The 22,112-nt window shown below is 44.2% G+C and overlaps 1 protein-coding gene across 6 annotated transcripts in view; it reads left to right on the top strand.

Moving 5' to 3' along the window:
- The window catches only part of LOC127409602 (1-phosphatidylinositol 4,5-bisphosphate phosphodiesterase beta-4-like), a 109,736-nt gene that overhangs the window by 74,772 nt on the left and 12,852 nt on the right, over positions 1–22,112 (top strand). For all 6 annotated transcript variants that reach the window (XM_051644277.1, XM_051644278.1, XM_051644273.1 and 3 more), the window contains 4 exons: positions 203–407; positions 19,979–20,067; positions 20,153–20,291; positions 21,704–21,756. In XM_051644277.1, the coding sequence (XP_051500237.1) occupies positions 203–407; positions 19,979–20,067; positions 20,153–20,291; positions 21,704–21,756 (486 nt within the window). The remainder of the gene's footprint in view (positions 1–202; positions 408–19,978; positions 20,068–20,152; positions 20,292–21,703; positions 21,757–22,112) is intronic.

The raw sequence follows: 22,112 nt of genomic DNA, 5'->3' as shown, positions 1-22,112 counted from the left end.
AGCTGATGTAATCAAGTGTGTGTGGAAGGAGACTATAATATTAGCCAATAATATTACAGCTTTCTTTTCACGACACAATTCAATTCTACATTATTTCCAACAGAATATTCTGTTATTACAGAATATTACAGAAGTGAAATGTGTTTTATGTTGTTTTTAATGAGGAAACTAATTGTTGACCTCTTTCTGTGTGTGTGTTCAGGTGATTTTGCCCGATCTGGCCGTGTTGCGTATCGCTGTATATGATGATAATAATAAGCTGATCGGTCAGAGGATCCTGCCGTTAGACGGTCTGCAGGCGGGTTACAGACACATCTCACTGCGCAACGAAGGAAACAAACCTCTCTCGCTGCCCACTGTCTTCTGTAACATCGTACTCAAGACTTACGTACCTGACGGCTTCGGGGGTGAGTGAACACACACACACATGTACATGTAGATCACACCTACACGTGTCAAGCCTGCAGTCTGCTGTGATCTCTCATGACAACAACAACACTTTCATACAAACCTCCAGAAATGTTTTCATCAGGACTTCTGTCTTGTGTCCAGTAATAATTTCTAAACATCCTCAAAACACTTAAGACAAAAATACTGATGAAGAGATTGTGCTCTGTTACAATGGAAATTAATTCATATTTGTGATTTGAATAAGAAATTTTATAATGTAACTCTAATGTATACAAATACAGTCAAAAGTTTATGTTTCTCATGATCTTAAAAACCTTCACACACACATCAGCTCCTAACAAACCATTTGGTTTTATAATAAAGTTTAAATTGAAGTGAGATCTCTGCAAATTCTGCATTTTGTGCCATTCTGGTGGAATTTAAATATTGAAATGTAATTATATATGAAATTAACATTTTCTGTCTTCCCGTGCCAGATTAAATGTGTCACATTTGCATTTTTTGTAATTAGTTCAAAGTGTAATACTATTATGAATCTGGGACTGAACAAGAGTTAACCAGAAATTATAATGTTCTCACGGTCACAGAAAACCTGTAAATATCAGAGAAATTTACAAGTGTGATTTACAGGCCTGGAATAATCATGGAAATTCAGTGCATTCAGAAAGTATTCAGACCCATTCATTTATTTCACATTTTATGTTGCAGCCTTGTGCTAAAATGCTTTAAAATATTGTTTTTCACATCAATCTACACTCCATACCTCATAATGACAAAGCAAAAACCTGATTTGTTTTTTTATAACTTTATAGTTATAGCAAATGTATTAAAAGGAAAAAACTGAAGTATCACACTAACATAAGTATTCAGATCCTTTGCTATTTAGCTCAGGTGCATCCCATTTCTCTGGATCATCTTTGAGATGTTTCTACATTTTGAATGGAGTCCACCTGTGGCAAATTCAATTGATTTGGACATGATTTGGAAAGGCACACACCTGTCCATTAGGGCTGAAACGATTAGTCGGCTTTATTGACAACGTCGACAAAAATTTCCGTTGTCTAATAATCGTTTGATGTAATTTAACGTAACATGAGATCATATTAAACTCTAATGATTACGTGTGAGTGCATCGCTGCAGTTCTGACTGAGGAGAGGAAGAATTACACAGATCACAGATGCACTCTAAACTTTCCAAACAGCTTCAGCTGATGTAGATCACAAAGTATGAGAGAATTATAATGCAAAAATACCAATTAAGTAAACACAGAAGCACTCTTGTTGTGGAATAAGCGGATCTGGAGCAAAACTTGCATCAAATCAAAATCAGATCAAATCACTTTATTGTCACACAGCCATATACACAAGTGCAATGGTGTGTGAAATTCTTGGGTGCAGTTCCGATAACATAGCAGTCGTGACAGTGATGAGACATATACCAATTTACAATAAACATCAAATTAACACAGCACAATTTAAATGTCTGATATACACATAATTACACACAACAATATACAAATAATAACATACACTGTACAGTATACAATACGCACTATATAGATACACATTATTCAATAAAAATAATAAACATATAAAAAAGTATATATAGTAGTATAAATAGAATGTACAGTAGGTTGTATTGTACTGTATTGACATTCAGGCTGTCGGTTGATAGTCAGTTGTTAAGAGAGAATATAATATAATAATAATAATAATATAATTTATGACAGTCCAGTGTGAGATAATAAGATTAATAAAGTGCTGTGCTGATATACGTATGTATCGTGAGAGATCAAGAGTTCAAGAATCTGATTGTTTGGGGGAAGAAGCTATCATGTAATCGGCTGGTGCGGGTCCTGATGCTGCGATACCGCCTACCTGATGGTAGCAGTGAGAACAGCCCATGGCTCGGGTGGCTGGAGTCTCTGATGATCCTCCGAGCTTTTTTCACACACCGCCTGGTATATATGTCCTGGAGGGAGTGAAGCTCACCTCCGATGATGTGTCTGGCAGTTTGCACCACCCTTTGCAGTGCTTTGCGGTTGTGGGCGGTGCTATTGCCGTACCAGGCGGAGATGCAGCCAGTCAGGATGCTCTCTACAGTGCAGGTGTAGAACCGTGTGAGGATGTGGCGGTTCATTCCAAACTTCCTCAGCCGTCTCAGGAAGAAGAGGCGCTGGTGAGCCTTCTTCACAACGACTTCAGTGTGGATGGACCATGTGAGTTCCTCAGTGATGTGGACACAGAGGAACTTGAAGCTGCTGACTCTCTCCACTGGTGCTCCATTGATGGTGATGGGACTGTGTTCTCTGTCTTTTCTACTGAAGTCCACCACAAGCTCCTTTGTCTTACTGACATTGAGGGAGAGGTTGTGCTCCTGACACCAGTGTGTCAGAGTGTGCACCTCCTCTCTGTAGGCTGTTTCATCATTGTCAGTGATCAGACCTACCACCATCGTGTCATCAGCAAACAGTCATGTGTGTACAAGGAATACAAGAGTGGGCTGAGAACACAGTCCTGTGGGGCTCCAGTGTTGAGGGTCAGTGATGAGGAGATGTTGCTGCCTATTCTAACCACCTGGCGTCTGCTTGACAGGAAGTCCAGGATCCAGCTGCACAGCGAGCTGTTTAAGTCCAGAGCCCGGAGTTTCTCATCTAGCTTGGAGGGCACTATGGTGTTGAATGCTGAGCTGTAGTCTATAAACAGCATTCTCACATAAGTGTTCTTTTTTCCAGGTGGGAGAGAACAGTGTGTGTTGTAGATGCAATGGCATCATCAGTGGAGCGGTTGTTGCTGTAAGCAAACTGCAATGGGTCTAGTGATGGAGGCAGCACAGAGCAGATGTAATCTCTGATTAGTCTCTCAAAACATTTGCTGATGATGGGGGTCAGAGCAACAGGACGCCAGTCATTTAAGCAAGTTATTTTTGATTGCTTTGGTACAGGCACAATGGTGGACATTTTTAAGCATGTGGGGACTACAGACAAAGAGAGGGAAAGGTTGAAAATGTCCGTAAAAACACCAGCCAGCTGGTTTGCGCACGCTCTGATGACACGGCCCGGAATGCCGTCTGGACCCGCGGCTTTGAGGATATTCACCCGTCGGAATGATCGGGTTACATCCGCTACAGAGACGGAGAGTGAACTAACCTCTGTAGCTTCAGCCACGAGAGCTCTCTCCACGAGGGCGGTGTTATTTCCCTCGAAACGAGCATAAAAGTATTTAGCTCATCCGGTAGAGACGCAGCGGTGTTCATGGCAGAGTTTTTATTCTCTTTAAAGTCCATGATGATGTTAATTCCCTGCCACATGCTTCTAGAGTTGGTGGTGTTAAACTGTCCTTCAAGCATCTTTAAAAGAAACACCCCGGCGTTACATCTTTAATGCAGTTATATTTAATGCGTTACATCTTTAATGCGGTTATATTTAATGCGTTACATCTTTAATGCGGTTATATTTAATGCGTTACATCTTTAATGCGGTTATATTTAATGCGTTACAGCTTTAATGCACTTATATTTAATGCGTTACAGCTTTAATGCAGTTATATTTAATGCGTTACAGCTTTAATGCACTTATATTTAAAGATTATATTTAATGCGTTACATCTTTAATGCAGTTATATTTAATGTGTTACATCTTTAATGCGGTTATTTTTAATGCGTTACAGCTTTAATGCACTTATATTTAAAGATTATATTTAATGCGTTACATCTTTAATGCAGTTATATTTAATGTGTTACATCTTTAATGTGGTTATATTTAATGCGTTACATCTTTAATGCAGTTATATTTCATGTGTTACAGCTTTAATGCAGTTATATTTAATGCGTTACAGCTTTAATGCAGTTATATTTAATGCGTTACAGCTTTAATGCACTTATATTTAAAGATTATATTTAATGCGTTACAGCTTTAATGCAGTTATATTTAATGCGTTATAGCTTTAATGCAGTTATATTTAATGCGTTACGTCTTTAATGCAGTTATATTTAATGTGTTACATCTTTAATGCGGTTATATTTAATGCGTTACAGCTTTAATGCAGTTATATTTAATGCGTTACATCTTTAATGCAGTTATATTTAATGTGTTACATCTTTAATGCAGTTATATTTAATACGTTATAGCTTTATTAAAGTTCAAATAATAAGGAAGCAGATCATGTAAATAACTACAGACTCTGAAACCTCATTTCTCTGTGCGGTCAGCGCCTCTTCTATGAGTTGTGTGAATGTCCTGATCTAAGGGGGAGAGATTGAAACTGCACCGGCTGATGCACACTCTGTCATGGGACGCTTATAGTAGTCCATCGTGTTTCGATGATGAAATCCCTCCTCATTAACTGTGTGTTCTTTAATGACTGTAGAGTCCAATCTTAGATCCACAAACGTTATTGCACATTGGGCATGCAAAGTGTGGGTTAGTGGGGGCAAACATGGCATGTCCCTGTCTTCTGATTGGCATCGCCAGCAGTTGGGTGTGTCTTTAAGACCAAGCCTATACAATCTAGAGGGGGTCCAATAGAATCGATGTGAAATTTTAAATTGAATAAGATGCACCCTTACATCTATAGATGTAGATTTGATGTTTTTTAGAATCCTAGCCCACACTCCCTCCTCCAATACCAAGTTTAAATATTTCTCCAATAATCTCTTGAGAGAAGTTGAAGCTCCATCCCCCAGACTCTGAATTAGTAGGGAGTAATACACTGATGACTCATGACCTTTTCCAAAAGCAGAAATCACCTCTTCCAGAGTATCTGCCACTTTAGGGGGGTGTAAACTACTCCCAAAAATAGTACAGAGCAGGTGGCGCAGCTGTAAATACCTAAAGAACTGAGATCTGGGAATCCCAAAATGTTGAACCATATTTTCAAAAGGTCTCAATACTCCACTCTCGTATAGGTCACCGAGTGTATTAACCCCCCTCACAATCCACTCTGTCCAGCAGAAAGGGGACTTATCAATACATAATTTAGGGTTCAGCCATATGCTAAAGGCAACATTTAAATAAATGTCTGAATTAAACACTCAGGACTCTTTTGTCCATATCAAGTGCAAATGTGAGATAACGGGGTGTAACTTAACTTTTCCGGTTAGTTTGATAGAAACGCTTTGCAATGACGAAATAGGGGCAAGAACATCCTGTTCAATACAAAACCAGAGAGGGGCTCTCTCAGGTGGAAGCGACCAATGAGCCAAATGTCTGAGACCAAACGCATAATAATAAAACAAAATCTTGGGTAGACCTAGCCCTCCTTTGTCAATCGGCCTATGTAATTTATTGAAATGTAATCTGGGACGTTTACCATTCCAAATAAAGGACTTCGCTATGCTATCAGAATGCTTGAAATAAGAGAGGGGGACATCAATAGGGAGAGATTGTAGCAGGTAGTTGAATTTTGGAATACAATTCATTTTAATAACATTAACCTTCCCAATCATAGATAAATGTAATGAAGCCCACCTGCCCACATTGCTCGAAAACCTTTTTATTAAAGGGTCAGTATTAACGAAATCACACAAATTTGCTTGGAAAAAAATGCCCAAATACTTAATACCCTGTTTGGGCCACTGGAAGGCACCCGGCTGGAAAGCCGTTACTGGGCAGTACGCTGTCAGAGCCAAAGCTTCGGATTTAGACCAATTGACTTTGTATCCCGAGAATTTAGAAAATGAATTAATAATTCTGTGGAGGCAAGGCATAGAACTAGTAGGTTCAGAGACAAATAATAAAATATCATCTGCGTAAAGCAAAAGCTTATGCGCCACACCTCCCGCAATCACCCCTGGAAAATCATCTTCATTTCTTATCGCGGCTGCTAATGGTTCCAGGGCAAGACAGAACAATAACGGGGAAAGAGGGCAACCCTGCCAGGTGCCCCTATCCAGAGTAAAATAATCTGAAATTAATCCATTCGTTTGTACCGCTGCTACAGGGTATCTATAAAGTAACTTAATCCATCCAATAAAAGTATTCCCGAACCCGTATATTTCCAAAATCTTAAAAAGATAATCCCATTCTACCATATCAAACACCTTTTTGGTGTCAAGTGAGATGGCACGACCGGAGTCTGATCATTCGCTACTAACCACATGATATTGATGAGACGCCTGATGTTATCAGAAGAGCTGCGGCCCTGAATAAACCCCACCTGATCTATATGTATAAGTGATGTCATAACTTTACTTAATCGGTTAGCCAAAATTTTTGACAATATTTTTATGTCTAGTTGGATCAGGGAGATTGGACGGTAACTTTTACACTCGCTTGGATCTTTGTCCTTTTTAAGAATCAGACTGATCCGGGCTTGTGACATGGTTGGAGGAAGCTTTCCATTCTTTAATGATTCTGTATAAACTTATAACAAAAGTGGAGCCAGTTCTGTAGCATAAGATCTAAAAAATTCAGCAGCAATCCATCTGGCCCCGGAGCTTTGCCTGTAAGTAAGGCCTTAATTTCCTCGCCAAGCTCCTCCAAGGTTATCTCAGAATCAAGAGAATTTTTTTGCTCAGTCGTCAGTTTAGGGAGATCTAATGGTTCCACAAAGTTTCTAATATCTTCATCAGTAGATGAAGACGTGGAACTATAAAGATCAATATAGAATTCTTTAAAAGCATTATTAATATCAATGGCTGAGGTAAATATTTCACCACCAGCAGATTTCACTGAGGGAATGGTAGAAAAAGACTCTCTCTGCTTTATATATCTAGCCAAAAGCTTCCCTGCTTTGTCACCCGACTCAAAGTATGACTGTCTTGCCCTGAATAACCAAAACTCCACTTTCCGTGACAAAATAGTATTATATCTGTATTTCAATCGGGTCAGTTCCCTGAGACCATCAGACGACATTCGGCGCTTCAGCTCTGCCTCGGCACTTTTAATATTTCCTTCCAACTCCACAAGTTCTTGTGCTTTGGATATTTTGGTGAATGAGGCATACTGTATGATCCGACCCCTAAGAACCGCCTTAAATGCCTCCCAAGCCACACCCACAGAGGATACTGAGGACCAGTTGGTCTCCATATAAACATTGATTTCAGCCTTTAACATTTGTTGGAATTCAGGACTTTGCAAAAGGGATACGTTAAAGCACCAACTATATGATTTATTTTTCTCTATATGTGGCAACATCTCTAAACTCACCAGGGCGTGATCCGAGACTAAAATGTTTCCAACTGAGCAATCAACAACAGATGAAATGAGGGATTTAGACATATATATAAAAAAATCTACAGTGGATATAAAAAGTCTACACACCCCTGTTAAAACAGCAGGTTTTTGTGATGTAAAAAATGAAACAAAGATAAATCATACCAGAATTTTTGCACCTTTAATGTAAAAATTACATCCTATGCAATGCCACTGATAACCAAAGTGACACATTTCAGAGAAAAGAAATAAAAATAAAAAACTTGATTATTTTTTTCCCACTCTTCTTTGCAAAAATTTTCCAGATCTGTCAAATTGCGAGGGCATCTCCTTGGTACGGCCCTCTACAGGTCCCCCCCCACAGATTTTCTATAGGATTCAGGTCTGGGCTCTGGCTGGGCCATTCCAAAACATTCATCTTTTTTTTGCTGAAGCCATTCTTTTGTTGATTTGGATGTGTGCTTTGGATCATTGTCATGCTGAAAGGTGAAAGATCTCTTCATTTTCAGCTTTCTAGCAGATGCCAGAATGTTCTGTGCCAAAACTGGTACTTGGAGCTATTCATGATTCCCTCCACCTTCACTAAAGCTCCAGTTCCAGCTGAAGAAAAGCAGCCCCAAAGCATGATGCTATGGTGTTGTTTTTTTTTTTTTTGCTGATGTGCTGTGTTGTTTTTGAGCCAAACATACCTTTTACAATTTTGGGCAAAAAGTTCAATCTTGGTCTCATCAGACCATAACACATTTTTCCACATGATTTTGGGAGACTGGATATAGGTTTTTTCCGGGCTTGGATGTTTTTGTTTTGTTTTTGTTTTTTTGTCAGAAAAGGCTTGCGTCTTGCCATCCTGCCCCATAGCCCAGACAGATGAAGAATACGGGAGATAGTTGTCACATGTAGGGAGCAACCAGAACTTGCCAGAAAGAGCTGCAGCTCCTTTAATGTTCCTGTCAGCCTCTTGACAGCCTCCCTGACCAGTTTTCTCATTGTCTTCTCATCAATTTTGGAGGGATATCCTGTTCCTGATAACTGTTGTGCCATACTTTCTCCACTTGTTGATGACTGTCTTCACTGTGTTCCATGGTATATCTAATTTTTTTGTAGCCCTCACCTGAGGGATACCTTTCAACAATGAGATCCCGTTGATGCTTTGTAAGCTCTTTGTGGCCCATGGCTCTTGTAGTATCATGCAACCAAGAAGATGTCAGAAAAATACTACAAGAACAGCTGAGATTTATTTGGAGTTAATCACAGTCACTTCAGGTTAAGACAGGTGTGTACTATTTCACATGAGCTTGATGATTGGTTGATTCTGAACACAGCCACATACTCAATTATAAAAGGGTATGCACACTTATGCAGTTAAGTTATTCTAAGTTTTGGTTAGGGTTAGGGTTTCTCTGAAATGTGTCACTTTGGTTTTCAGTGGCATTGCATAGGTTGTAATTTTTACATTAAAGGTTCAAAAATTTGTTTAATTTTTTACATCACAAAAACCTGCTGTTTTAACAGGGGTGTGTAGGCTTTTTATATCCACTATATTATAGAATAAATCTTATAGACTGATGAAAAAAATTTATAGTCCTAAGACCAAGATTTTTACACATCCTGTGAAGCGTCAATGTTGTTCTAGGGGGCTTACACACTTTTGCTTTAGTATGATCAAGGACTGAGTCCATCAAACGATTAAAGTCTCCTCCCAATATTATATCATGAGGGGTGCCAGCAGCTTGCAACATCCCTTCAAGATCTATAAAAAAGCCCTGATCATCAATGTTAGGTGCATAAATATTAGCCAAAATCAATTGAATTGATGAGTTTCTGCTAAAACAATAATGACTCTTCCTAAATTATCTTTAATCTGTTTGAGACATTTGAATTGTAGATGTTTACTTATCAGTGTAATGACTCCCCTGCTCTTACTTGAGCCAGCACTAAAGAAAACATGTCCACCCCATATCTTCCCAAATTTTTCAGCTTCCTGTGGGGAAAGATGCGTTTCTTGAAGAAACACTATATCATATTTCTTACGCTTAAGAATAGAAATAACCTTCCTTCTTTTTATGGGGTGCCCCAACCCATTCACATTCCACATGGAGAGAGATAATCCACTCATATTAACATTTGACATTTTGACATATTAGAAAAAAATAGATTGTGTGTCAAAAATACAATTACAATGACCACATTCCAACATTAGTGCAACAATCAAACCCCGAACTTCCCCCAGAACCAAACAAACAGAAAAAAGAAAAATGTGCACATTAACCCTGCGCATGACAGTGCCAACTGGCATCCATCCCTTTAAACTCAAACAGTCCTTGTACACCTATGAGAGTTCCTGTGACAACTTTGCCATCGGATTGCTCAAGTTCGGTGTTTCTATAAAAATTTTGTGAGACAGAATTTCACAACAGAAGATAATCTATAAAACAAACTCCAGTCAATAAGCGGAATAAACACAAAGATGTGTAGATTCATCCACATAACTGTCCTGAAGGTGTGTTCCTCCACAAAACAAACTCCAGCTGCTAGTGGAACCAGCACACACACACACACACACAAAAAAAAAAATCCAGTTCAGTTTCCTCGGACAGTCAAACGAATGTTCAGTGAGCCGGCCCAATTAACTGTTACATGAGTGCAACAAATGACCCAATCACTCCAGTGTCCTGCAAGAAATACTCCACAAAACAAACTCCAACCAATACGAGGCATAAACACAAAGAATGTGCAGATTCATCCACAAAACTGTCCCGAAGGAGTGTTACACAAAATAAACTCCAGCCGCTAGGCAGAACCAGCACAAAAATAAACTAAAAAGGTGCTCAGCTTCCTCGGACGATCAAGTGGATGTTCAGTGAGACAGTTCACTTGGCTGCAACATGAGAACCACAAAATAACTTTATATGTAAATACTTTATGGCCATCCTTAATATCTGTTCTCAATTTGGCTGGGAACATCAGTGCAGAAGTGACCTTCCGTTGATGTAAGAGTTTCTTGCATTCCTTGAATCGATCACGTTTCTCTCTTGTCGAATTCGCAAAGTCTGGGAACAAGAAAATGCTGTGGTTCTTCCAAGAAAGCCTTCCTTTACTCCTCGCCTCATGTAACATGAGATATTTATCGGTTGATCTTAGAAATTTGGCCAGAATTGATCGGCCTGTCTCCCTCAGTGGATCGCCAAACCAGAACCCTGTTAGCTTGCTCGATTTCCAGCTTATGGCCTGTTATGTCGAGCAGACTCGGAAAGTGCCCGTCCAGGAATTTCACCATATCCCAATCTCACCAGTTTATGACACAAAAAGTATCAAAACTAGCAAAGTGCACAGAGCTCGCTGTTCACACTTCCGAACCTCACATGGCGTCACGTGACTCCACAAAATACATTTTTGATTTGTTTTTGTTTTGGCTTGTTTTCCAATATAAATATCTAAAATGTCATGGTTACTGGTGTAACCTCCGTTCCCTGATGGAGGGAACGAGACATTGGTGTCGATGTAGTGACACTAGGGGTCACTCTTGGGAGCCCGAGACACCTCTGGTCTTTGATAAAAGGCCAATGAAAATTGGCGAGTGGTATTTGCATGCCACTCCCCCGAACATACGGGTATAAAAGGAGCTGGTATGCAACCACTCATTCAGGTTTTACGCTGAGGAGCCGATATAAGGTCCGGCCATTTCAGCGGGTAGTTCAGCGTTGTGGCAGGAGGGACCAACGTCTCGTTCCCTCCATCACGGAACGGAGGTTACACCAGTAACCATGACGTTCCCTATCTGTCACTCACTCGACGTTGGTGTCGATGTAGTGACACTAGGAGTCCCTATACAAACACCACAAGGCTGAACTGTGTTACGTGAACTGGCGGTGTGTGGTGGGCAGACTTGCTGTGTGCCTCATAGCCAGCGCACCAGGTCGACACGTAACCTCCCCCAACATAGTTATGAGTGTCGAACGGCCCTTTTTGGGGACAAGTCGACTACCCAAAGATAGAGACGGGCTTAACCCAGTCGTGGCCTCTTTTCCCCTTCTCTTTTTCCACTCCCTAAAAAAAGAAGGGGGATTATCTGATTGGGCCGCCAGGTCTAGTCGGGGGGTGTCCCTCCCAAGGGGAGGACACCGCGGAGACCACACCCAACCCCAGAGAGGGGGGGATATTTAAATGGAAAAATACATCACATGGTCTTTCCAACCATGTGGAGAACCTTCAAGGTAGATCCTGCCCAATGGGGGAGGAGGTACTACAACATGGAGACTGGGGCAGAGGGGCTCTGCCCAAGGAAGACGCAGTTTGCCAGCAGGGAAACGAGTTAGCGGAAGATATAGATCGCATGGGGTTAGCCTTACAGGGAACCGCCACATGCGGAGCACCTACCCCAGCACCGGGCTCTTAGCTAGCGCGTGTACTGGGCCGGCAGTGAGTTTCTCTGAAGACTCGACTGCCACAGGGCTCGGAGGAAATCAACCAGGGAACAACTTTTGTGAACACTACTGGGAATTAACAGTGCACATCTTCAGCTCAAAAGGAGGTGGAAGGCGCTATGTGCAAGCTATACACCCGGCCGGCTATCCCGGGCTTATCCGCTTGTGTTGTGTGCCACTACCTGGGACGAAACCGGTTCCACCCGGAGGTTTTAGAACCTTGCAAAGGTGTTGGGTGTTGCCCAGCCCGCTGCTCTACAAATGTCTGTTAGAGAGGCACCTCTGGCCAGGGCCCAAGAAGCTGCTACACCACGGGTAGAATGGGCTCGTAGCCCTACCGGGGGCGGCACGTCTTGGGCGAGATATGCCATAGATATGGCATCAACGAGCCAGTGGGCGATCCTCTGCTTGGAGACAGCGCTTCCTTTCCGCTGTGCACCGAAGCAGACAAAGAGCTGCTCAGAGAGTCTAAAGCTCTGCGTGCGATCCAAATAGATGCGCAAAGCACGCACCGGACACAGCAACGCCAGGGCTGGGTCTGCCTCCTCCTGGGGCAGCGCTTGCAGGTTCACCACCTGGTCCCTAAAAGGAGTGGTGGGAACCTTGGGCACATAGCCCGGTCGGGGTCTCAGGATCACGTGAGAATAGCCCGGACCAAACTCTAGGCACGTTTCGCTGACAGAGAACGCTTGCAGGTCACCTACCCTCTTGATGGAAGTGAGCGCAGTCAGGAGGGCAGTCTTCAGGGAGAGTGCCTTAAGCTCGACTGACTGCAAAGGCTCAAAGGGGGCTCTCTGTAGGCCCTGAAGAACTACAGAGAGGTCCCATGAGGGAACGAAGAGCGGTCTGGAGGGATTCAGCCTCCTAGCGCCTCTTAGGAACCTGATGATCAGGTCGTGCTTCCCTAAGGACTTACCGTCAACTGCGTCGTGGTGTGCTGCTATGGCAGCAACGTACACCTTCAAGGTGGAAGGGGACAGCCTCCCTTCCAACCTCTCCTGCAGGAAGGAAAGCACTGATCTGACTGCGCATCTCTGGGGGTCTTCGTGTTGAGAAGAACACCACTTAGCGAACAGAGACCACTTCAAGGCATACAGGTGCCTCGTAGAGGGGGCCCTAGCCTGAGTGATCATGTCTACCACCGTGGGTGGTAGGCCACCTAGGTCTTCCGCGTCCCATCCAGGGGCCAGACATGGAGATTCCAGAGGTCTTGGCACGGGTGCCAGAGGGTGCCCCGTCCCTGAGAAAGAAGGTCCTTCCTCAGGGGAATTTGCCAGGGGGGAGCTGTCGCGAGGAGCGTGAGGTCCGAGAACCATGTCTGGGTGGGCCAGTAGGGTGCTACCAGGACGACCTGCTCCTCGTCCTCCCTGACTTTGCACAGTGTCTGTGCAAGTAGGCTCACTGGGGGAAACGCGTATTTGCGAATGCCTGGGGGCCAGCTGTGTGCCAGTGCGTCTATGCCGAGAGGAGCCTCGGGGAGGGCGTACCAGAGCGGGCAGTGGGAGGATTCTTGGGAGGCGAACAGGTCCACCTGAGCCTGACCGAATCGACTCCAAATCAGCTGGACCACCTGGGGGTGGAGTCTCCACTCTCCCCTGCGGGGAACCTGCCGTGACAGCGCGTCCGCTGTAGCGTTGAGGTTGCCCGGGATATGAGTGGCTCGCAGCGACTTGAGGTGCTGCTGACTCCGGAGGAGGAGACGGCGGGCGAGTTGTGACATACAACGGGAGCGCAGACCGCCTTGGCGGTTGACATATGCTACCGCTGCCGTACTGTCTGTCCGAACTAGCACGTGCTTGCCCTGGATCAACGGCCGGAACCTCCGCAGGGCGAGCAGAATTGCCAGTAACTCGAGGCAGTTGATGTGCCAATGCAGCCGCGGACCCGTCCAGAGGCCAGTGGCTGCGTGCCCGTTGCAAACAGCGCCCCAGCCCATCTTGGAGGCGTCTGTCGTGACCACGATGTGCCTGGAGACCAGTTCTAGAGGAACACCTGCTCGTAGAAACGAGAGGTCGGTCCAAGGGCTGAAAAGACGGTGACAGACCGGTGTAATGGCCACGCGGTGTGTCCCATGGCGCCATGCCCATCTCGGGACTCGAGTCTGGAGCCAGTGCTGAAGCGGCCTCATATGCATCAACCCGAGCGGGGTGGCCACCGCCGAGGATGCCATATGCCCCAGGAGCCTCTGAAAAAGTTTCAGTGGAACCGCTGTTTTCTGTTTGAACGCCTTCAAACAGGCCAGCACCGACTGGGCGCGCTCGTTCGTAAGGCGCGCCATCAGGGAGACCGAATCCAACTCCAAACCGAGAAAAGAGATGCTCTGAACCGGGAGGAGCTTGCTCTTTTCCCAGTTGACCCGAAGCCCTAGTCGGCTGAGGTGCGAGAGCACCAGGTCCCTGTGTGCGCATAACACGTCTCGAGAGTGAGCTAAGATTAGCCAGTCATCGAGATAGTTGAGAATGCGAATGCCTACCTCCCTTAACGGGGCAAGGGCAGCCTCTGCGATCTTCGTAAAGACGCGAGGAGACAGGGACAGGCCGAAAGGGAGGACTTTGTACTGATACGCCCGACCCTCGAACGCGAACCGCAGGAAGGGTCTGTGTCGAGGAAGGATCGAGACGTGAAAGTACGCGTCCTTCAGGTCTACCGCCGCGAACCAATCCTGATGCCGGATGCTCGCTAAAATGCGTCTTTGCGTCAGCATCTTGAACGGGAGTCTGTGTAAAGCCCGGTTCAGTACTCGCAGGTCCAAGATTGGCCGCAACCCACCGCCTTTCTTTGGTACGATGAAGTAAGGGCTGTAAAACCCTTTCTTCACCTCGGCTGGAGGGACAGGTTCTATCGCGCCCTTCCGTAGGAGGGTAGCGATTTCCGCGCGCAGGGTAACAGCGTTTTCGCCCTTGACGAAGGTGAAGTGAATACCGCTGAACCTGGGCGGGCGCCTGGCGAACTGAATCGCGTAGCCGAGTCGGACGGTCCGGATCAACCACCGCGACGGATTGGGAAGCGCAAGCCATGCGTCCAAATTCCGTGCGAGGGGGACCAAGGGGACAACGTCATCGGACGTACCGGCAGGTGGGGCCTCGCGGCGGGGCGGAGCGCGAGGTGCCACAGCACGTCGTGGCCGTGCTGAGTCTAGGGACATCGAAGCACTTACCTGGCTCCTTGTGACCACCCCCGGAACAGCCTGGGACGGGGGAGGAAGAGGCCTGTCCTCGCGACCCGTGGAGGCTGTCACATCGGGGGTGGATTTGTGCCACAGCTGGGCACTCAGGGGCGAAAAGGGCACCGCTGGAGCGCCAATCCTGCAAGATAAAACCCGTGGACAGTAGTCGTGGTGACGACCGTACACACCGGGTATGTGACCCAGGGAGGAAAGAAGCCGCTCTTTTGTTGAACCGTTGGGTACCGCAGCCACTTGGGCGTGCGGCGAAATCAAACGAAAAGGCAACAAAAGATTTTCCACCCGGCCCTCCACCGGGGGATGGAGTGGTCTTTCTACCAGCTCCAGGTGAGTGGGTTCCCTCGTCCCTGGGTTGCCCGTCTCAGGGGCGCCTCGAAGACCTCCGTGGGTTCTTCTGTGCCAGCTGTGAGACGGGTGGCGTCGGCTTCCTGCGGTGGGCTCCACGCCGGGGCCAGGCCGGAGGGGTGGGCTGCGGCGGAGCCGGTGCAGTCACCGCAGGGGGACGCCCTTGGCGACGAGCAGACGGGGTGCGGGGTCTTGAGCCGCGCCGGGGCAGGATGTGCCGGATTGCCTCCGTCTGCTGCTTTACCGTCGAGAACTGCTGGGCAAAGTCCTCAACGTGTCGCCAAATAGGCCCGCCTGGGAAATGGGGGCAGCAAGGAACCGTGTCTTGTCGGCCTCGCCCATCTCGACCAGGTTGAGCCACAGGTGGCGCTCCTGGACCACTAGTGTGGCCATCGTCCGCCCGAGAGACCGCGCTGTGACCTTCGTCGCCCGGAGGGCGAGGTCGGTCGCCGAGCGCAGTTCCTGCATCAAATCTGGGGCGGAACTACCCTCGTGCAGTTCTTTCAGTGCCTTGGCTTGGTGGACCTGCAGGAGAGCCATGGCGTGCAGGGCAGAGGCGGCTTGTCCAGCAGCGCTGTAGGCCTTGGCCGTCAGGGACGACGTGAGCCTACAGGGCTTGGAGGGGAGCTTTGGGCGTCCACGCCAGGTGGTGGTGCTCTGCGGGCATAAGTGCACTGCGAGCGCCTTATCCACCGGGGGAATCGCCGTATAGCCCCTGGCCGCCCCGCCATCGAGGGTAGTGAGAGCGGGGGAACTGCGGAGTCGGGGTCGGGCAGTAAAAGGTGCCTCCCACGACTTCGTCAGCTCCTCATGCACCTCCGGGAAGAATGGCACTGGAGCGGGGCGCGGCCGGTCTGAGCGGCGCCGCGAGCCCAGAAACCAATCATCAAGCCGTGAGGGTTCAGGGGAGAGCGGAGGGTTCCACTCTAGCCCGACACTCGCGGCCGCCCGGGAAAGCATGTCCATCATTTCGCCGTCGGCCTGTAACTGGGCGACCGTCCCCGAAGGGGGAGGCCCAGCTGAGGCTTCTGCGTCCGACTGGATAAGCCCGCTCTCCGATGCTGGGCTCGAAAGCTCATCATCTTCACGGACCTCGAACGAGAAGCCAGACTCGCCATGCGACAAGCCGGCGAACTCATCCGGAAGCCCGATTGGGGCAGACGAGCGTGCGGGGGGATACCCGGCGGAGGCGATCCCATTGAGGTCCCCAAATCGCCCCCAGCACCAGCCACGCTGACCTCAAACCCGTAGGTAGGAGGACCAAGGCGGGGAGCCACGAAAGCAAGCCGCGACCGCAATGTTGCCATGGTCATGTTCTCGCAGTGAGAACATGAGCCATTCATAAACGCTGCCTCCGTGTGGGTCGCGCCCAGACACGAGAGACAGCGATCATGACCATCCGAAGTTGAGAGAAAACGACCGCAACCAGGAATAACACACGAACGGAAAGGCATCTTTAAAAAGACGCGTCTTTAAAAAGACGTTCCGTGTGTGCGCTCTTTTAGAGAAATATACTCTTTTAGAGGGGAAAAATGCTCTTTCAGAAAATATACTCTCTAGTTTTTCTGCCGAAGCGCCCAGGGGCGTTCTCTGCAGTGCACCAGTGCAGAGGAGGGAGAAGCCGCTGAAATGCGCCGTCAGATCCAGCAGAGGTGAATGAACAGTGCTATTCAGCTCAATGAGCATGACCGTTCGGCTCCGAAGAGAAAATCTGTATGAGTGGTTGCATACCAGCTCCTTTTATACCCGTATGTTCGGGGGAGTGGCATGCAAATACCACTCGCCAATTTTCATTGGCCTTTTATCAAAGACCAGAGGTGTCTCGGGTTCCCAAGAGTGACCCCTAGTGTCACTACATCAACACCAACGCTGAGTGAGTGACAGATAGGGAACTCCTTTAAAACAACATACATTTACTTTAGCAGCTATACTGCAGAAGAAACAATTGTTATCTGAGAATTTTGAATATAATATTTAAAATACAAATATTTTAAAATATCTAAAAATCCTTTAAAAAAAGATGCATTTTCTGAGAAGCAGCATATCAGATTTTAGATCTTGAATATAAATATATTTTGTCTTTACTGCACTTGCAGAAGTATAACCAAGTGAAAAAATACACTTACACTAGCGTTCAGAAGTTTAGGGTCACTTACTCATTCTTTATTTTTAATTTTTTTCTTCACATTTTAGAATAATAGTAAAGTCATCACAGCAATGGAATAATAGAAATGGAAATATGGGAATTATGTTTAAAAATCCAAAACTGTGTTATATTTGAGCATCTTCAGAGTAGTCACCCTTTGCCTAGAATTTGCAGACATGTACTCTTGACATTTTCTCAACCAACTTCTTGAGGTATCACCCTGGGATGCTTTTTAAACCGTATTGAAGGAGTTCCCATCTATGTTGGGCACTTATTGGCTGCTTTTCTTTATTATTTGGTCCAAGTCATCCATTTCAAAAACTTTTTTTAATTATTTTTATTAAATTTTAGATTTATAATGAAATACATTAATATGGTGGCACAATTATATTTTTGTCTACAAAACTAATTTCAAACATTTAAGCATACGCCTTCAGATCAAAAGATTTTTAAGATCATGAGAAACATTTCAGTCAAGTGTTTAAAAACTTTTGACTGGTAGTGTATATACAAAATACACTTATAATGGTCTCTTAAATCAAGTCTAAATATCTTATATGTTACTTCTCAAGTAAATGTATCTTGTGTTAAGGCTTTTTAGACAATTTTAAATGGAAAACAAGACAAACACACTTGATAACAATAGGAATTTTTGCAGTGAATTTTTTTCTGAATTAAACTTAAGAAGTATTTTTTTCCCTTTAATTCAGTGAATGTCATATATAGGTATTTTTAAAAGATGATTTTGTCTTTATTGTTAGTAAGCACATTTAATACAACCTTTTAAGTTGGGCACAAGCTGAATAATCAGTTAAGAGCTAATGATTAATCAGTGCAATAATCACCGAATAATCGTTCTAATAATCGTTAGATTAGTTAATTATTAAAATAATCTTTAGTTGCAGCCCTACTGTCTATATAAGATCTTACAGCTGAAAATGCATATCAGAGCAAAAACCAAGCCATGAGGTCAAAGGAACTGCCTGCAGAGCTCAGAGACAGGATTGTGTCGAGGCCCAAAAAAATTCGGCTGCATTGAAGGTTCCCAAGAGCACAGTGGCCGCCATAATTCTTAAATGGAAGAAGTCTGGAACAACCAGGACTCTTCCTAGAGCTGGTCGCCCGGCCAAACTGAGTAAGAGAGGTGACCAAGAACCCGATGGTCACTCTGGTTGAGCTCCAGAGATCATGTGTGGAGATGGGAGAAACTTACAGAAGAACAACCATCACTGCAACACTCCACCGATCTGGGCTTTACGGCAGAGTGGCCAGACGGAAGCCTCTCCTCAGTGCAAGACACATAAAAAAGCACCTAAAGGATTCTCAGACTGTGAGAAACAAGATTCTCTGGTCTGATGAAATGAAGATTGAACTGTTTGGCCTCAATTCCAAGCGTCATGTCTGGAGGAAATCAGGCACCGCTCATCACCTGCGCAATACCATCCCAACAGTGAAGCATGGTGGTGGTAGCATCATACTGTGGGGGTGTTTTTCAGCAGCAGGGACTGGGGGACTGGTCAGGGTTGAAGGAATGCTGAATGCAGCAAAATACAGAGATATCCTTAATGAAAACCTGGTCCAGAGCGTTCAGGTCCTCAGACTGGGCTGAAGGTTCACCTTCCAACAGGACAATGACCCTAAGCACACAGCCAAGACAACGCAAGAGTGGCTTAGGGACAACTCTGTGAATGTTCTTGAGTGACTCAGCCAGAGTCCGGACTTGAACCCAATCGAACATCTCTGAGGATCTGAAAATGACTGTCCACCGACGGTCCCCATCCAGCCTGACAGAGCTTGAGAGAAAATCCCCAAATCCAGGTGTGCAAATCCAGGTGTGCAAAGCTTGTCGCATCATACCCAAAAAGACTTGAGGCTGTAATCGCTGCCAAAGGTGCTTCAACTAAGTACTGAGTTAAGGGTCTGAATACTTATGTTTTTCTTTTTAACACATTTGCAAAGTTATCAAAAATCAGGTTTTCTTTGTCATTATGGGGTATGGAGTGTAGATTTATGTGAAAAAATAAATAATTTAAAGCATTTTAGCATAAGGCTGCAACATAACAAAATGTGAATACTTTCTGAATGCACTGTAAGTCTATTCTTTAAAATGATTATATATTTAATCAGCTAGTTATTGCTCTTTGTTATCACTTTAAAAAGTCCCAGTAAACACAAATGATCTGAGAAATGTATTGGTGTGTAAGTGTGTGAACTCTTAAAGTAAACTTGAAAATGTCTTTTGTTTCATTGTTCTGCTAGAGTGTTTGTCAGATGTTTGCCATGTGCTCACTGTTGTTGTTTTTGTGTTTTTCAGCTATTGTTGACGCTCTTTCTGATCCAAAGAAATTCCTCACCATCGCTGAGAAACGTGCCGACCAAATGCGAGCGCTTGGAATTGAAACGGTACGTTAAATGTACGATAACATAATAAAAAGAACATCTGCCATTTCTAGAGCTTTAGTTGTTGATGTCTCGTGTTTTGTCATAGAGTGACATCGCAGATGTACCGAACGAAAACTCTAAGAGTGATAAGAAAGGTAAAATCAATCAGGTGAAAACAAGCGTGACGCCGCAGATGAGCTCTGAGATGAACTCAATGACGAACAACATCACTGAGAACAAACGTGGTGAGACACAAACACACATTACTATATCAGACAGTGTATGCTACAACATGAAATCAAAATTGACTTCAAATGTTTGTCTTTATCATCTTTCATCAGTAATAACTTGCTGCGGCTGATGGAATCAACACTTTAGTTGTTAATCACGATTTGATCATTGTTATTGCTTGTCAGATGCAGGTGGTTTTTTGATTTAGGGGGAGGAACATTCTCAATCTAAAGAGCATTTAATTGGACAAAACTCTGTGTACACCTCTGAGTGCAATATGATGTCATCAATGTATTTGTCCCTGTACATTTGAAACGTTTATCTACTAAAAGTTTACTGTGTGTGTGCTAGCATTGTTACGGTTCCTAAATTTCAGTAGTCGGTATTAGTGAAATTTCTCGAAACCAATTTCGGTACCACAGCATAAATATGCTAATATGACAATGTGCTATTGAACACACCCGTTTACCCTATTTAAAAAGTTACATTTCAATGTAAATAACACATTAAAAGAAATGCATGTTTCCTTCAAGGGTTTCTCAATCAAGGATGCATTGTTTAAGTGTTTTTAAATAGCGCCCTAATGAAATCTGTTTTATTCTTTACCAAACCATGCTTTCCTCCATGTTTTAGAGTTTAATTTAATTTAATCATCAAAATGGTGTCTAATCAGTTCATTCTTAAAACTTTTAGCAAGTGAAAATATAACTTTTCAACATGTCATCATTGCATTGTTTCTGCAAACATTTATTCAACAGCTGTCTGACAAATGAAATGTACAGTTTTGGAGTGTTTGTGTATGTGGTCATTTTGAAATTTTGTTATATTTTAAATGTGATTCCTGTGAGGCACTTTGGTCAACTCTGTTGTTTTAAGTGCGATATAAATGAAGTTGAGTTGAGAGATTAAAGAGCAAATGCTGTGATTTAATTATATAAATATATAGTTTACATGTGTTGTGTGGTTCACAGTAGATTAGTGCTCTCCTCTGTCATCTCATATAACGTGAATGATTCTCAATGTCTGTGGAGTTTCTAGTGTTTGAGCGGTCGGATTTATTTAAAGTACGCAGCTCGTCCACAGTAAGATTGCAGCCTTTAGCGGTTTAATAAATCACACGAGGACATGTCACAAATTTAATTTGATTAATTGTTCATTTCAGTGTAAATGGAGTAATAGAGCAGGGGTTCAAAATAAGCCAGTGAGCATATTAAAGCTATCGTGTGTCAGTCATACTGCGTGCTGATACCGGATTGAGTCAGTGATTGGTACTACCGGTACTGCAGAAACACTGGTACCGAAGTACCGGTACTTTTGACAACACTAGTGTGAGCATATAGATGACCTCAACGCTAATAGTCATGAATAGTCTTTTAAGATTTTTTAAAGTGTGAGCGTAAAATAAAGTTTGCTCTTCTGTTTCCAGATAATTCTGCAGTTGTAAATCAAGTAAACATTGAAGATTTGAAACAAATGAAGGTAATATTCTCATATTTAACCCTCCTATGTTATTCGGTCATTTTTGACCCAAATACATTTTCCTCATTTAATAAAAATGGTTTCCTTTATCTGAGCAGTACAAGCCATCTGAACATACACACACACAAATGGGCTTGATTCGATAAGTATAAGCGGTCCTAAAAAAAAAAAAAAAAAAAGAAAGCGACACCTTTGGTATTCGTGGTCAAAATTGACCGACTACTGAAAATGAATGGGAAAGACTAAAAAACAGAGCACATTTTTTAATCTGTCAATACAATCAATAAATCAGCCACAATGTAGAAAAAACAGACAGAAATTACAGGGTGAGACTCTAAAACATCCTCAGTGCAAAA

Source organism: Myxocyprinus asiaticus, chromosome 19 (genome assembly GCF_019703515.2).
Source record: "Myxocyprinus asiaticus isolate MX2 ecotype Aquarium Trade chromosome 19, UBuf_Myxa_2, whole genome shotgun sequence".
NCBI lineage: Eukaryota > Metazoa > Chordata > Actinopteri > Cypriniformes > Catostomidae > Myxocyprinus > Myxocyprinus asiaticus.
Note: the sequence above shows the minus strand (reverse complement) of the source record. Positions and strands in the feature narration are given on the sequence as shown.